This window comes from Macrobrachium nipponense, chromosome 26, assembly GCF_015104395.2.
Source record: "Macrobrachium nipponense isolate FS-2020 chromosome 26, ASM1510439v2, whole genome shotgun sequence".
NCBI classification, from domain to species: domain Eukaryota; kingdom Metazoa; phylum Arthropoda; class Malacostraca; order Decapoda; family Palaemonidae; genus Macrobrachium; species Macrobrachium nipponense.
Genome location: NC_087215.1, coordinates 44,092,149 through 44,108,095, shown reverse-complemented (window position 1 = coordinate 44,108,095; position 15,947 = coordinate 44,092,149). Strand labels below are relative to the sequence as shown.

The window sequence follows — 15,947 nt, the reverse complement described above, 5'->3', positions numbered from 1 at the left end:
GTAAAATGCCTAATCCGTTCAAAGCCCTCCAAAAACACCCCAGTAAATTATATTTCCAGGCCTACAACACATGTTCTAAGGTTACGACGCCGATCCGATGGAAGAAATATGACTCCAAAAAGGTAAAATACTGTACATACTTGAGTAATATTCAACTGCATGTAATGTTCCACCCCATTTTGACTGCATATATTAGGACTTTAGCATATGTCCCTTAGCAATAAGCCTAGCCTATGTTAGCAGCTGCTACTGTAGCCTAGTCTATGATTCTGACATCTAAATCTAAGAAGCTAAAAGCTTAGAATATGCCAATAAAATGTATAAATAATCAGTATGTACTCATTTCAAATAATTATTAATTAATCATTAACTATAATACACAAACAACCAAACAAAAAACCTTCCAATCGTTTGTTTACATTCAGCTCTTACGAGTACCGAACGAACGCCAAGCAACCACTTTTCCTAGGACACAGTAAGCCATAAATTTTCATTAGTATCTCTCTTCAACTAATGAAACTACCAAACAATACAATAACCTTTCATTTCTGTTCTTTATTCTATCTTTACCTAATGGAGATACCGAGTTACTGACAGCTATAATGAAACATATACGTAACGTAAAATTAAAACAGAAGAAGAATTCTAATAAATACGTATTTGTTGGCTTCGATGATAGCAGTCTGATTTATTTTATATTTTATGATATCTAATTCACAATTTTTTTTATTAAATGTACTCATTTTTCAAATGATTATTAACCCTTAAACGCCGACTGGACGTATTTTACGTCAACATTTTTTGTCTCTCGGGTGCCGACTGGACGTATTTTACGTCGACATACAAAAGTTTTTTTAAAAATTCGCGGAAAAATACTTTCAGGCCTACCAGCCAAAAACTCTTGAATCACGCGCCTTGGGGGATGCTGGGAGTTCACGGATCAAGGTGTTGTTTTGTTTACAATCGTTATGCAGGCGGGCAAGCGCGAATTTCTTTCTTGCCGCACTAAAAAGTATCTGGGAAACATCTCAGAAATTATTTCGTCACTTTGACATAATTTTTGTACCATTTTAAATTAGCCGTTACATGGAGTATTATATATGAAGATGTGCACATTTTTATGTAGAATACAACAAAAAAAAAATACTCATGATTGTAGCTTTTATCAGTTTTGAGATATTTTCCTATAAATAACGATAAGTGCCAAAATTTCAACCTTCGGTCAACTTTGACTCTACTGAAATGGTCGAAAAACGCAATTGTAAGCTAAAACTCTTATATTTTAGTAATATTCAATCATTTACCTTAATTTTACAACTAATTGGAAGTCTCTAGCGCAATATTTCGATATATGGTGAATTTATGAAAAAACTTTTTCCTTACATCCACGCGGTAACTCTTCCGAAAAAAATCATACATGCGATTATGGTAATGTTTGCACCATTTTAAAATTAGCCGTTATATAAAGTTTTATATATGGAAATGTGTGCAATTTCATACACAATACAACTAAAAACAACCCATGGTTGTAGCTTTTATCACTTTTGAGATATTTTCATATAAATAACAATAATTGCCAAAATTTCAACCTTCGGTCAACTTTGACTCTACTGAAATGGTCGAAAAACGCAATTGTAAGCTAAAACGCTTATATTCTAGTAATATTCAAGCATTTACCTTCATTTTGCAATTGGAAGTCTCTAGCACAATATTTCCATTTATGGTGAATTTATGAAAAAAATAACATTTTCTTTACGTCCACGCGGTAACTCTTCTGAAAAAATCATACGTGCGATTGTGGTAATGTTTGCACCATTTTAAATTAGCCGTTACATAAAGTTTTATATATGAAAATGTGCGCAATTTCATGTAGAATACAACAAAAAATAATTGAAGGTTGTAGCTTTTCTCATTTTTGAAATATTTGCATATAAATCACGATAAATAGAAAAAAAACCAACTTTGACTCTACCAAAATGGTCAAAAAACACAATTGTAAGCTAAAACTCTTACAGTCTAGTAATATTCAGTCATTTATCTTCATCTTGAAACAAATTCGAAGTCTCTAGCAAAATATTTAGATTTATGGTGAATTTAAAAATCTTTCCTTCCCTCCGCGCGCGGATTCTCCACCACAAATCTCCGAAATGCGTACGTCCCATTCTCGGAATATTTGCTCAGTTTCATATTAGGCATTTCATAAGAGTTTTATATATGAAAATGTGCGCAATTTCATGTAGAATAAAACTAAAAATATTTGAAGGTTGTAGCTTTTCTTATTTCCGAAATAATTGCATATAAAAAATATATATATAAAAAAATTCTACATTCGGTCAACTTTAACTCGTCAGATATGGTCGAAAACTGCAATTGTAAGCTAATACTCTTACAGTATAGTAATATTCAATCATTTGTCTTCATTTTGAAAGAAATTTGAAGTCTCTAGGACAATATTTAGATTTATGGTGAATTTTTGAAAAAAATATTTGTTTACGTCCGCGCGTTACGAATTCATGCATTATTTTGTGATAATATTTTCTCTGTGTTGCTTTTATCGTTTTACAATGTGTTATATACCAAAATGATCACAATTTAGTGTACATTACAAAAAAAAAGTAACTTGTTACCTTTAACCGTTTTGCGCACAGCGCGATTTGAATACAATTATATATGAAATTTTGTTTTTGTGCTATCATATATCGCATTATTTATATATGATAATGATAATTTTTTTCATTTCTGATGGTTGCATACTAAACTTCAGCCAATGACTGATAATTTTTTTCATTTCTGATGGTTGCATACTAAACTTCAGCCAATGACAAAAAAAGGAGCCAAAAATGAACTCTTAATCTTGAAAACTAAGCGCGCTGTGATTTTTTGAAAAAAATATTTTTTCCGCTTCTGCACTCACTCTGAAACACCTCCGGCAAACGGGGGAGAATTTTTTTTTACCGCTTTGGCGTTTAAGGGTTAATGGAAGTGTATGGAATTGTGTAAGCAGAGTTGATTTCCTCTCAATGGAAGAAGAAGACATCTACTGAGAGCATTGGAAATTCTGAAAATCATTTGCCCTAAGGCTACAATGGCTCTACAGGGGAGACTAAGCAATTCTTGAACTTGAAATTGCTCAACAGTATTTAGAGTAAATATGAGGGGCAGGCCTATGAGTCTGAATTATTAATAACAACAACAATAATAATAATAATAATAATAATAATAATAATAATATATGTTGGAAGTAAACCCTCTTTTAAACATGTTTTATTAAAATTGATTGCTGAAGACGACATTAATACCATGAATAATACCAGCAGTGACGTCAGGCGGCCTTTACCCAATCAAAATGAAGCCCGGCGTGATGATATGCAGCTGAGAAGATTGGCGCGCCTGCTGAGCATGCGCTCGGGAGCTGGCTTGAGCCAGCAGCCAGGCAGCCAATGAAAAAGCAGCTCCCCACCCACTAGCCAATGAAAAGGCAGCGGCACGACGGCCCCCGCTGCGCCATCGCAATATAAGCAGCTGGACTCACCCTCTCACTTCAGTCCTTCACCCACCTCCGCCCAAGAGGATGTCTGAGGTTTATTCAGACGAAACGTCCGGAAAGAATAAAAAAGAATAGAAAAGAAATAGAATTTAACATCAATTCTATCTGCAATAAACTCTACGGGATATACCCGAAAATTTGACTACACCCCCTGAAATTTTTTACCAATAAAATCCAATCGTTTGACCTAATTGAGATATGTCAACCTTCGGTGCGTTGCTCACCAGTTGAAGCAACAATGAGAAAGCAATAATTATAAAAATAGAGAAGAACCTGTATAAAATTAATGTAGCTGAGGCAGCAATCAATAATAATAATAATAATAATAACAATAAGTACTGCAGAAGATGGATGCTGGGTACCAACTCAAGAGAAGAAGCAACAGAATTAACTATCTGATGTTCATGGATGACATCAAGCTGTATGGTAAGAGCATCAAGGAAATAGATACCCTAATCCAGACTGTAAGGTTTGTATCTGGGGACATCAGGATGGAGTTTGGAATAGAAAAATGCACCTTAAGTCAACATACAAAAGAGCAAAGTAACAAGGACTGAAGGGATAAAGCTACCAGATGGGAGCAACATCAAACACATAGATGAGACGGGATACAAATACCTGGGAATAATGGAAGGAGGGGATATAAAATACCAAGAGATGAAGGACACAATCAGAAAGAATATTTGCAGAGACTCAAGGCGATACTCTAAGTCAAAACTCAACGCCGGAAATATGATAAAAGCAATAAACACATGGGCAGTGCCAGTAATCAGATACAGTGCAGGAATAGTGGAATGGACGAAGGCAGAACTTCGCAGCATAGACCAGAAAACTAGGAGACCAGAAAACTAGGAAACATATGACTATACACAAAGCACTACACCCAAGAGCAAATACGGACAGACTATACATAACACAAAAGGAAGGAGGGAAAGGACTACTAAGCATAGAGGACTGCGTCAACATCAAGAACAGAGCACTGGGGCAATATCTGAAAACCAGTGAAGACGAGTGGCTCAACAGTGCATGGGAAGAAGGACTGATAAAAGTAGATGAAAACCCAGAAATATACAGACAGGAGAATGACAAACAGAACAGAGGAATGGCACAACAAACCAATGCACGGACAATACATGAGACAGACTAAAGAACTGGCCAGCGATGATACATGGCAACGGTTACAGAGGGGAGAGTTCCAGAAGGAAACTGAAGGAATGATAACAGCGACACAAGATCAGACCCTAAGAACCAGATATATCCAAAGAACGATAGATGGAAATAACATTTCTCCCATATGTAGGAAGTGCAATACAAAAAATGAGACCATAAACCACATAGCAAGCGAAAGTCCAGCACTTGCACAGAACCAGTACAAAAAGAGGCATGATTCAGTGGCAAAAGCCCTCCACTGGAGCCTGTGTAAGAAACACCAGCTACCTTGCAGCAATAAGTGGTACGAGCACCAACCTGAAGGAGTGATAGAAAACGATCAGGCAAAGATCCTCTGGGACTATGGTATCAGAACAGATAGGGTGATATGTGCAAACAGACTAGACGTGACGTTGATTGACAAAATCAAGAAGAAAGTATCACTCATTGATGTCGCAATACCATGGGACACCAAAGTTGAAGAGAAAGAAAGGGAAAAAATGGATAAGTATCAAGATCTGAAAATAGAAATAAGAAGGATATGGGATATGCCAGCGGAAATTGTACCCATAATCATAGGAACACTAGGCACGATCCCAAGATCCCTGAAAGAGAATCTGGAAAAACTAGAGGCTGAAGTAGCTCCAAGACTCATGCAGAAGTGAGTGATCCTAAAAACGGCACACATAGTAAAAAGTGATGGACTCCTAAGGAGGCAGGATGCAACCCGGAACCCCACACTTTAAATACCACCCAGTCGAATTGGAGGACTGTGATATACAAAAAAAAAAAAAAAAAAATAATAATAATAATAATAATAAAAATAGTAATAATAATATCCTTTATTTCAGCTCAGGGCCATACACATGGAATATACAAAATACCGACAGTAACATACACGATCTAGATACATGAGACAACATGATAAAAAAATGAATAATCGGTACTTATCTACAAAATAGCTGAGGTAGCATAAAAGATAGTAATCATAATACTGGTAATAACAGTAATAATATTGGTGAGAAAAAAAAACACATTGAGAGTTATAACAGTTAGTGCACAGATTATATAACTTAAATTTCAACTAGAGACCTTAGGTGGTTACAGTAGTCAGGTCCACAGGGCTAAATACAAAAATTGAGAGTAAAAAAAACTTTAACTTGATATTAATCACAGTAATAATGAAAAAGTAAAATATCAGCAATAAACATAATAATGACAGAATCTGCAGATGACATCTTGCCAATACAGAGATTAAGTACTTTAGGGGACAAAGGCCTCATTTTCCCATCTTTCCCACGATTTAGATCTTCTTGCTTCACTCCTTAGGATGCTTTGTATGATCGAGTTGCTGCTGTTTCTCACTCGGGTTACCAGACTGGACATTGTTCACCTTACAATGATTTTTAAATTATCCAGGTGGTTTTCTATGAACATCTGTGTGGTGGAGTGGTAGCGGGGAGTGTTTGTGAGGCGTCTCAGAATGTCATTGTGCATAACAATGATACGTCTCAATCTCGGGAGCAGCAACATGCACTGGGTCTTGGTTTTGTTGTAGATTATATCAAATTCCTCTGCATATTGGCAGCAAGTGTCGAGTCGTTGGAGACCTTACACTGATGGGGAAATCAGAACCATATCGTCGGCATAACAGAAGTTGTTTATAGTTGTTTCATTGACAGTGTATCCGATTGGGAGTGAGTTCAGTTTGACATTCAAGGCATCTGTGGCTTTTCTTACATCTACAAAACAAAGGAAAACAGGAGAGGCTGATGATAGGTAAGTAGTTCAGCAATTCCTTCAGTATGTAGATGCAGGTGTCGGTTGAGTGGTTTGCTTTAAACCTGAACTGGTTGTCAACGGTGTGTAGAAAGGGGAGAAGTCTCACTAGAAGAACTGACTCAAGTATCTTCGATGCGATTATTGTGATTGCAATCAGCCGGTAGTTGCCAGGGTCAGCTGCATCCTTTAGCTTGTTTTTGATTAATGGTATCAAGTGAACTAAGAGTATGGAGTCTGGAAGAAACCGGTGAATTATACACGCATTGAATAGGGCAGCCAGCAAAATGTAAATTATCGGATGGCAGAATTTGAAAGCCTCTGCAGGAAGACCATCACAGCCGGGCAATTTATTACTAGGTAGGCTGTTTATGGCATCGCTGATGTTACCTGGCATAATACGGTCTGCAAAATGAAACTGAATGTTGTCAGTAAGGATATTATCTACATCCCTTCAGGAATCTTGATAATTTATGCAATTCAGGATATTGTTGGAGTGATCGCCCCACATACTTGCGATAGCTTAGTCTCTGACTGTTTCCCCTACTCTCCGTGATAGCTTTTCAGTTTTGGGATTTAAGGACGGGATATCTTTCCAAAGACGAGGATAATCACCAGATTCTAAGTTTCTAGACATTGCAACGGCTCTTGTTTTTCCTTTAACCTGCAGTGCTTAAGAGCAAGTTTGAACTGCACTCTCGCCTGTCTCATTAGTAATGCAGTGTGCCCTTCCCTCGGGCTACCATTTTGCCTCCACAGTAAAAACATTTCTCGTGAGTATGTATACAGATCTTTAACCAAGTCACTCCATCCAAGTATATTACGAGAATTACCTTGACGAAATCTATAGGCAGCCCTCCCCGAAGCAAGCATAGCGGAAATTATATTCGAATAGAATTCATTCAGATCCCTCCTGTGGTGGTCATTTCTACAATTTGTGTTAGTACAAAGTAAGGCTTCTGCAGGTTGAACTACTGACCGTAACCTGGTTTTCGTGGTCGCCCTAAAGTATCTGGTTTTCTGTTGGCTTTTAAAATCCCAGTTTACAGCTGGTGGGCGGTCAGTTAGGGGGTTCACGGTCGGGAGGGATGGGGTACTGAATGACACCTGTAATGGGATGTGATCGTAGCCCATTTTGCAAGATTGTAGTGAATATTGCAGGTCATAATAGAATCATGAAGTTGTGGAGATGTGATGCAGTGGTCTAGCCAGGAGGTTGTAATTGCATCCGCTCTATTACGTACATATGAATAGGAGGGAGGGAGGGAGGAGCATTACATCACTAATTTGGAGAGCATGATTTTGACAGAAGCGAGTAAGTTCATTATAAAATTGTTTTGTGGGATGAGAATTAAGGTGCCCGATTATACAAATATGATCAGCTAAATTTAAGTAAACATCCAGTGCTCAAGCCTGAGGGCCATCAAAGTAGTAGTAATTATTCAGATGTCCCTGTTCATCTACATGCTAGTAAGTCTAAATGAGAGCTGCTTAAATCCCACACCAAGTGCCAAACTTACGGATGTAAAGGCCCTTGTAGGCAATTTGTTCTTCCTGAATCCCCAATTGCCAAAAAACTGTCCTTCCACAGAATGAATGATCGCACCAATATGTTATTTCATTTCATTCAAAGCAGCGAACTTCCCACAAAGACTGTTTCTGACCGGGAATAAGCCTGCTAAGAATCATGATGTCTTTCCACTGCCCTGACATCTAACAAGTTTTACCAGGAGTAGTGTTGACCATTCTATGTTGCACGAAAGTGTAATGAAAATAGTTGAACTCTGTGTTGCATGACAAGAGGGAAAAGACAAAAAAAACTGGATTTAGGTTTAAGAACAAAATGAACAATTCTTGGTTACAGAGTCCCTCCTTACAGTCCTGGAGCCAAAGATGGTTCTGGATTACTTACACATTTAATGAACGTTATTTAAAATTCATAATTCTCACACTGAAACTGTACATTAATTGAGCATGATTATCTAAAAATATCCCCAGTGGGGCCATGTTTCTTAATAAGGAAGAGCCCTTACCATATAGGAAGTTTCCTTCAGGCCTAAAATTCTTCAAGCAGTACATGCCTATTCATCTTTGACCGACAAGAATGCATAATTAAGTATCATCCCCTCATCACTAGATAAGAATGGGGATATACATAATTAACAATATAATACACAGAAATTGGGCCAGAAGAAGCAACAGGTCCTTGCCTTTGGGATAATTTTGACAGAGTTGGCCAACTTGAATCACTGATTCAGTAGAAGTGTCTCGCTCCTAAAGTTGACACCATCCACCAATGGGCCACAAGTCCCTGACATAACTTATAGAGGGCTGCACACAAACCCAAACAAAGTGCACAGAACACCAATACCTTCTTGTAAAATCATCTTGAAGGAACTTGCATGACTGGATATATTGGTAAATGGAATACATTCTGCATGTGTACCACAAGTCTGACCGTTCTTTGGAAAGGCACTAAAACCATGCTAGAAAATCAAAAAGTATGTAGGCAGACACTTCCTGTTATTCAGTCTCCAAATGTCCAAAAATATCTCCAATTACTTATGGAGCTCGTCCTATAGAATTACCCTTGGACCATCATTCCTTCTATATACAATCTCCTACTATAAAGAGATTTATGAGAGATTTCTGCTGAAGACAAAGGAAGCTATAAGAGGGAGATTAAACCAGTGGAGGACAACCAAAAAAGAATTACAACTGCCCTTGACCGTCTCCACCATGTAACGTACTGCTCCCAAGTCTCTCCATGAATGTTAGGAGGTTGCAACTGTCCATATTCCAGAACCTGAGTCTGCACTTATCCCCGAAAGGTATAAAACAAGACTACCAATAGATAATCCGTTATCATCTTAAACCGAGCTGCATAATCAGACAGGAAGAGAAAGTGTTCTCACTTCTTCCAAACCGAATGAGTATAAGCATGAGGAAATTACCCTGCAGCATCAGAAATGAGTTACTTGTTTTCCTTGCTAAAAACTCCCGCTGGCGAAAAACCGTAAAGCTGGCTTCACAAACTTGCTGGGTTGGCGCCTCCACCTCTCTACATAGTCGCAGAGACGAGACAACGTAGCTAAATAAAAGGTAACAATTCAACAAGCTAGACTTGAAACTCCATCAGCATATCTGTCTGTCTCAAGTTCATTTCCCAACAGGAAAGAGAAAGAAAGCGAACCTCCTACTAAAGACGGTTAAAGAACCAATGAGCATTTGTACAGCAGAGGCGGTCTTCGGCTCTCAGTGACTTTAAAAGACACAAGAGACAAGCCAAGGCAGACCCAAAGGGAGATTGTACGTCCGAGGACGAGAAACGTTATGAAATGCTCTCTATAATAGGAGAAAGCGTTGGTTCTCTTCTCAGATATTTAGAGGGTGCCAAAATATGCTAAGACAATTAAGACATATTCTCTATGTGGCCTCTTTACTCAACAAAATGAGGATACAGCAAAGCATAATGTTGCAACAAATGCCAACCAGCCCAAATGAGTCCTTCCAACTCCATTCAAACTCTTCTTCCGCCAGTGGGCGACAGGAGGAGACAGCTGCCAACAGGAGGTAAACAAAATAGCTTAAAGGATTGCTCTTTCTCTGCAAACTTTGGCGCCAGAAGTGAGAGGCGGTGGGAGAGGAGTTACAACGACTCTCCCGCCTCATCTGAAAGCAAATGTACATACTTGAAAGCATTCCTATATGAAACTTCGTTAGAAAGCTCTGAAGCTAGAATAATATCTAACTTGGAGAGAACTTTAGATACTACAGACAGTGTAGACTTGAAAGAGAAACATTAATCGAGGCAGTAGTAAGAGATTTGCTGATAGCCGAAGAGAAAGCAGGAAAAAAATGAACACAAGCAATACAAAGAAAGAGGAATATGCTGGCAGACGAGAATTCGACTGAGACGACATATCTAAATGTGTTAAACTCGCTACAGATGCATTATCATCTCAATAAAATTGTCAATACCTATATTATATATTATTAATCCTATGCATGCTAACACACCAAACTAGGTGTTGAAGATGGCAGAATGTACCTACAGCGCAAGGATTAACGCTTATCGAAACGGTCCTTATGCGACCCCTTTAACGGTCCTTTGGCAAACGCTTAAAACGAGATTCAGACCATGAAGAGGGCAAAGTAGGCATTGGAGGGTACAGAAACCTATCGTCCCAAGAACCGACCTGGTTCCCCGGCAGTGGACATTACCAACTGTCACAGGGCAGTCCTAGGTTTGGGCTACATAAAGACGAGGGTACCAACACCTTACTTCTAACAGGGAACGCGAAAAAGAGTGCACAATATGAAGGGATTCGAAACATTCCCGTCATGAACTTGGTTCAACTTTTATTAGAACTAAAAAAAGGTTTAATGTAATGTTCTAACTTCTCGTTACACTTTTCCTGAACTGAATGGGGAGCAAAAGGCAGAGCTACAAATTCCCTAGTCAGAGTAGGGACAACCTCACAGGTTTAAGTCCTGACCTAGCTAATTGCTTTCGCAATCTATTAGTTTCCCATTTTTCCTATATCTGACATATTCAGGCATAAATTTCTTAGAACAATTCCTTACATTCTTCACATCTAGTAGTTCCAAGATCACACTCTGTACCCTTGCAAGTACAAACCGAATGTTGATCAACTTCCAATTTCAACATCCTGGTTACACCAAAAACATTCCTACGTAGCGTTATTCATTTTGCTTCCGGTGGAAGATATCCTAGGAAAATGAAATTACAATACTGTAAACAGGTGTAAAACAGCCAAACTTCATAGAATACCAACAGTCACCTAACTGCAATGGTGGCAAGGAGAATTCCGACAAGAGCTAAAACATTCGAATAACACCTAGTGGAGAACAGGTAAACTAGACAGTCATCCAGGCAGCCATTCGATTTTTTGTTTGAATGCCGACTCGCCTAATCGACAGGGAGATATAGCTAACTTTAACAGTAGGTAAGATTCATCTCAAATAATTTATGCATCAATATCACAAATAAATTTTAGTCAAACTTCTGTAATAAGTAACTAAATCAATTTTAGTCATAAACTTTTGTAATAAATAATTAACTGATTAAACAAACAACACCTAGGAAAATGGCAAACTTACCTTTTTAAATGAAAATCTAGCTTCAACAATTTTGATTCTGGCATGAGACTTGTCAAATCAACCTTAAAATAAAAATAAAATGTTACAAAGTAAAGTCTGCAAAGACAAAATGAAACATTTTAAATTTGTTCATAAATATTTTACTTATGCTAATCACAATGTACAGTTCAACTGAAAATCAAATGTTCTGTAGCTTATATAAAAAGCCTTAAACAAAGAGAGCAAGATTTATCAAGGATGTCACAATAACTAGAGCAGAGTCCAACTAGCTTTGCAGCTAAGCCCCACCCACTGGTTATGTCACAACCATTCCTTGAAGCTGATTGGTTGGAAATAGTTTTGAAAGGTTGGTTAATCTGTGATTCTTAGCATCTTCATTTATTTTGCAATGGTTGTCTTACTGAACTAAAATATATTGTAATGGTTTATATATATATATATATATATATATATAAAAAAAAAAAAAAAAAAAAAGAGAGAGAGAGAGGAAAATATGAATAAAGTCTGGAGTGTTCCATGTTTCTGCAATCTCATGTTTCGTAAATGAGGTTCACCTGAATATGGAGGTGTCTCTGGGAATGTCTGCATTCGAATTGGTAGACTTGAATCACTGGATAGACTTGAATCACTGGTATTTCATATTGATTTCAGGAAATTTTACTACATTTTAAGTCTTAAAATCAATTTTATTGGAATCATTCACACTTCCAGAGGGATGACAGGCAATAACTCCACTAAACAACACCAGAATATACCAGAAAGGTTTCAGAATGATAGGCTATACAAGTCATACTGGATATAAATTTCTGAGAATTTTCTTAAGGACATTATCTATTTTCGAAATAACATTACCATAAAAAATGGTATAGACATCTTAGGTCTTTTTGTCAGTTGACTCAGCTCATGACGTTTGAATTATAGACCTTTCTTATATGCAGCCATTTCATTGTGCTTCTTGTTGTGGTTATGCTTGTTTTTGTTACTGCTGTTATGGTGCTTGTAGTGTCTTCAAAAATTTATCATATGGTATCCTAACATTTAGAATAAACATTGACCTATTCATAAAATACTGGCATAAAGAGAGAGAGAGAGAGAGAGAGACTTGATAAGAATGCACCCAAAAACCAAGTGATTCTTGGGTTACAGCAGATTGGTTTGGATCATCTCATACATAACTTTTCAGCTATCATATAGTTTTTCTTATTTCATTAAGTATCTTCTGACGCCTTCATACCATAGCCTTTATTTTTACTCATCACAATAATGAAATTTGTTATCCCTCTAGTAAATATATATTTTCAAAATAGTTCATCAAGAGCAGTTTGATAGTTGTGTGTAAGGCTGAGGCAGTCCTAAGAATGTTGTGTGCGCCATCGGCTACACAACCACAAGTTTTACTTTTATTCTCTGTAGTATAAGTGGCGTTACAGGTACTATGGCCATCTACGCATGTATTTGTATGTGCTCTTGCTTATATGTGTGCATTACACTTTATGTAGATAAATAATATATTGTGGAGTTGAAAGTACTATATAAATTAAAAGCTACTCTATTTCCAACAGATACAGTTAGGAAACTATTTGCAATAAGAAATTGACATGTAGGTCATGGGTCTGTCATTGTCTCAATATATAAGAATTTTATGTGTAGGCCTATGTCTTGGCATTGCTTCAAAATATAAGAATTTGACGTGTAGGCCTATGCCCTATCATTCCCTCAAAACATAAGAAATTGACAAGTAGGCCTGTCTTGTCATTGCCTCACAAATATAAGAATTTGATGTGTAGGCCTATGCCCTGCTATTGCCTCAAAATATATAAGAATTTGATGTGTAGGCCTATGCCCTGTCATTACCTCAAAATATGAGAATTTAATGTGAAGGCCTATGCCCTGCCATGAACTTAAAATACAAGAAATTATCAAGTAGGCCTATGCCCTGTCATTGCCTCAAAATATGAGAAATTGACATGTAGGCCTAATCTCTCAATAATATTAACACTTGACATGCAGAATTATGATGAATTAATATCCTAACATTAGAACTGGCTGTGTGTGTCTATGCTTCATTTCAATTAAATGTTGGAGACCAACACTAATTAAAAAAAAAAGCAAGATGCATGTGCATTTAGGCTGCAAAAGAAAAAAAAAGATGCACAAACAAATTGAACCAACATCTTCATAATGATATATAACTGTCTTTTACTGGAGATATCAAATGCATACTTCACAACTCCGGGAACTTAAATCTGGGGTGTCCATGATTCATGCCAGAAACTCAACAGTGCTGAACAAAGTCAAATCCATACTGGTAATCATTTGGACTGTTAAATAGTGTGACATCATTCCCCCTTCGAGAGATAGCCAATCGCAAGCATGCAGCGGGCGGAGCTTAGCTGCAAAGCAAGCTGGACTCTACTATAGTCTCCATCTGGGCCAAATGTAAAATGATAAATGGCAAACCTCCTGTTTAAACTTGAGGGATTAGCAGTCAAAACCAAGTTGAAAAAATAATGTTCTCCAAAATCACAAGCAGTTCAAAGTTTAGTGGTATGCCATCTTTTGCAAATTAATTGCATTTAATTGGATTTTCATTAATTTTAGGTGCCTTGTGTTCCTCAGTATCACAAATTCAACTTGACTTTCTTCTAGATATGCAAACCATATAGATAAGTGCTGGGACTGGGTAGGCTATTCAGTGCCATCATGGCAATGAAGATATGAATTTTCATTAAGTATTACCATTACTAAAAATCTAATTTTACAAACATACATTTAATAAAATTTATTAAAACTATTTTATTCAAACTATGTTAATAATTCCAATTTCTTTTTAAAAAAAAGCCATTTAGGCCTCAAATAAAACTCTTTCCCCTCCTCCTCCTAGTGTTTATAAACTGGGAGCGGCATACCAAATAGTGCTTAACTGACAGTAACCTGTTACAGTGAGCACACGCTGGCTAACTGCTACCATCTAAAATATACTTACTGGTGAGGTGGGTACACCCATTCCTCAATTGACTTTAAATTGCAACCTTTAGGGCTCAATGAAAATTTGTAAGCAAGGGAAAAATATTATCCCGAACGCCTTCATATTTTCTTTTATTGCTGGAAATAAGCCAGCTTTATTGACATTTCCTTAACCCTTTGCCTATTAATGACAGATGTAGAGGTCACCACATTTTGTTTTTCGTTTACTGATGATGTAAACAACCATCATAAAAAAAGTAATCAATAAAAGGACATTCCTTTCACACTAAGCACAGGTATTTTGTTTCTGTGCAGAGGTTAGTGACTGAGCTTACATATCCTGTAGTGGCCCATAATGTGTTGAACTTGTTCCGTCTTTTCATGCATGTGACGCAGTATGCATGGACATTTGCTTCTTGCAGGAAAAGTGTTTATGTCTGGTACCTGTGATCCCCTTTTATAATTTTTCACTAATTATTCCTTACTCAGCCCATGTCAAAAATTGCAAGTGCAAATGGCCAGAGCCCCAAATATGAGAGTAATCTCAGGGGAAAGTAATCCTGCTTTTGGTGGAGTGAATGTTAGTGCCTGTAACTCACTCAGTGATCAGTATATTTTGTCACTTACCAAGTGACAAAAATGCAATCTGATCCAAGAAATCAAGAAAAACTTCTTAATTCTATTTGCTGAAGAGTCAGAAAGTAAAACAGGAGAAGATGTGTTAAACAAGCCAGGAAGACCTAATTACTATGAATGCCAGAAGAAAATTTGAGGTTGCATTTGAGGGATGTGAATGTGTCAGGGGCTGAAGAGACAGAAGGGGAGAGTGAAAGAGAAGGTGGTGATGATAGTAAGACTACGGATGATGATGATGAACAACAGTTAGTGTATTTACACAAAAAGCATGGTTTATCTTTGCCACCACGTAAGCATGGTTGCCTGCTTGCATGAGGGAGAGGGACAGGAGGAGGGAAAGGGGAAAAAAAAAACAATACAGAAATGGCTCATATAGGATGGGGATTCCTACTGGTCAAGTGATCCAACTTTCTGTTTTCCATCCATTCAGTTCCACCCTACGGATGTCTGTACCCATTCCTACCACACTGGTTCATTTCCTCTAGCTTTTTCTCATCTTCAAATATGAATGCAATACTATGCAGAGTGAAATTGTGGATGGCAACCAAATACTTGTGGCTTGGGTGCAACAATACTAACACTACACTACCTGGAGTTGCTCATAATCATGGGGATGTACCATTTGCCTTGGGAACAGGATTACCGGTTGCCAGATCCCTGCATCCCAGACTGCCCAACAAATTAGGACAAATAACTGGCATACGCAAATTGGCAAATATCTACACTTCTTCAAACTAGATGCAGT

At 37.4% G+C, this 15,947-nt stretch overlaps 1 protein-coding gene across 1 annotated transcript in view; it reads right to left on the bottom strand.

Moving 5' to 3' along the window:
- Positions 1-15,947, bottom strand: part of LOC135200239 (heat shock 70 kDa protein 14-like) — a gene marked incomplete in the record, with an annotated part of 291,697 nt that overhangs the window by 15,449 nt on the left and 260,301 nt on the right. The window contains 1 exon segment of the mRNA XM_064228688.1: positions 11,600-11,661. Coding sequence (XP_064084758.1) covers positions 11,600-11,661 — 62 coding nt within the window.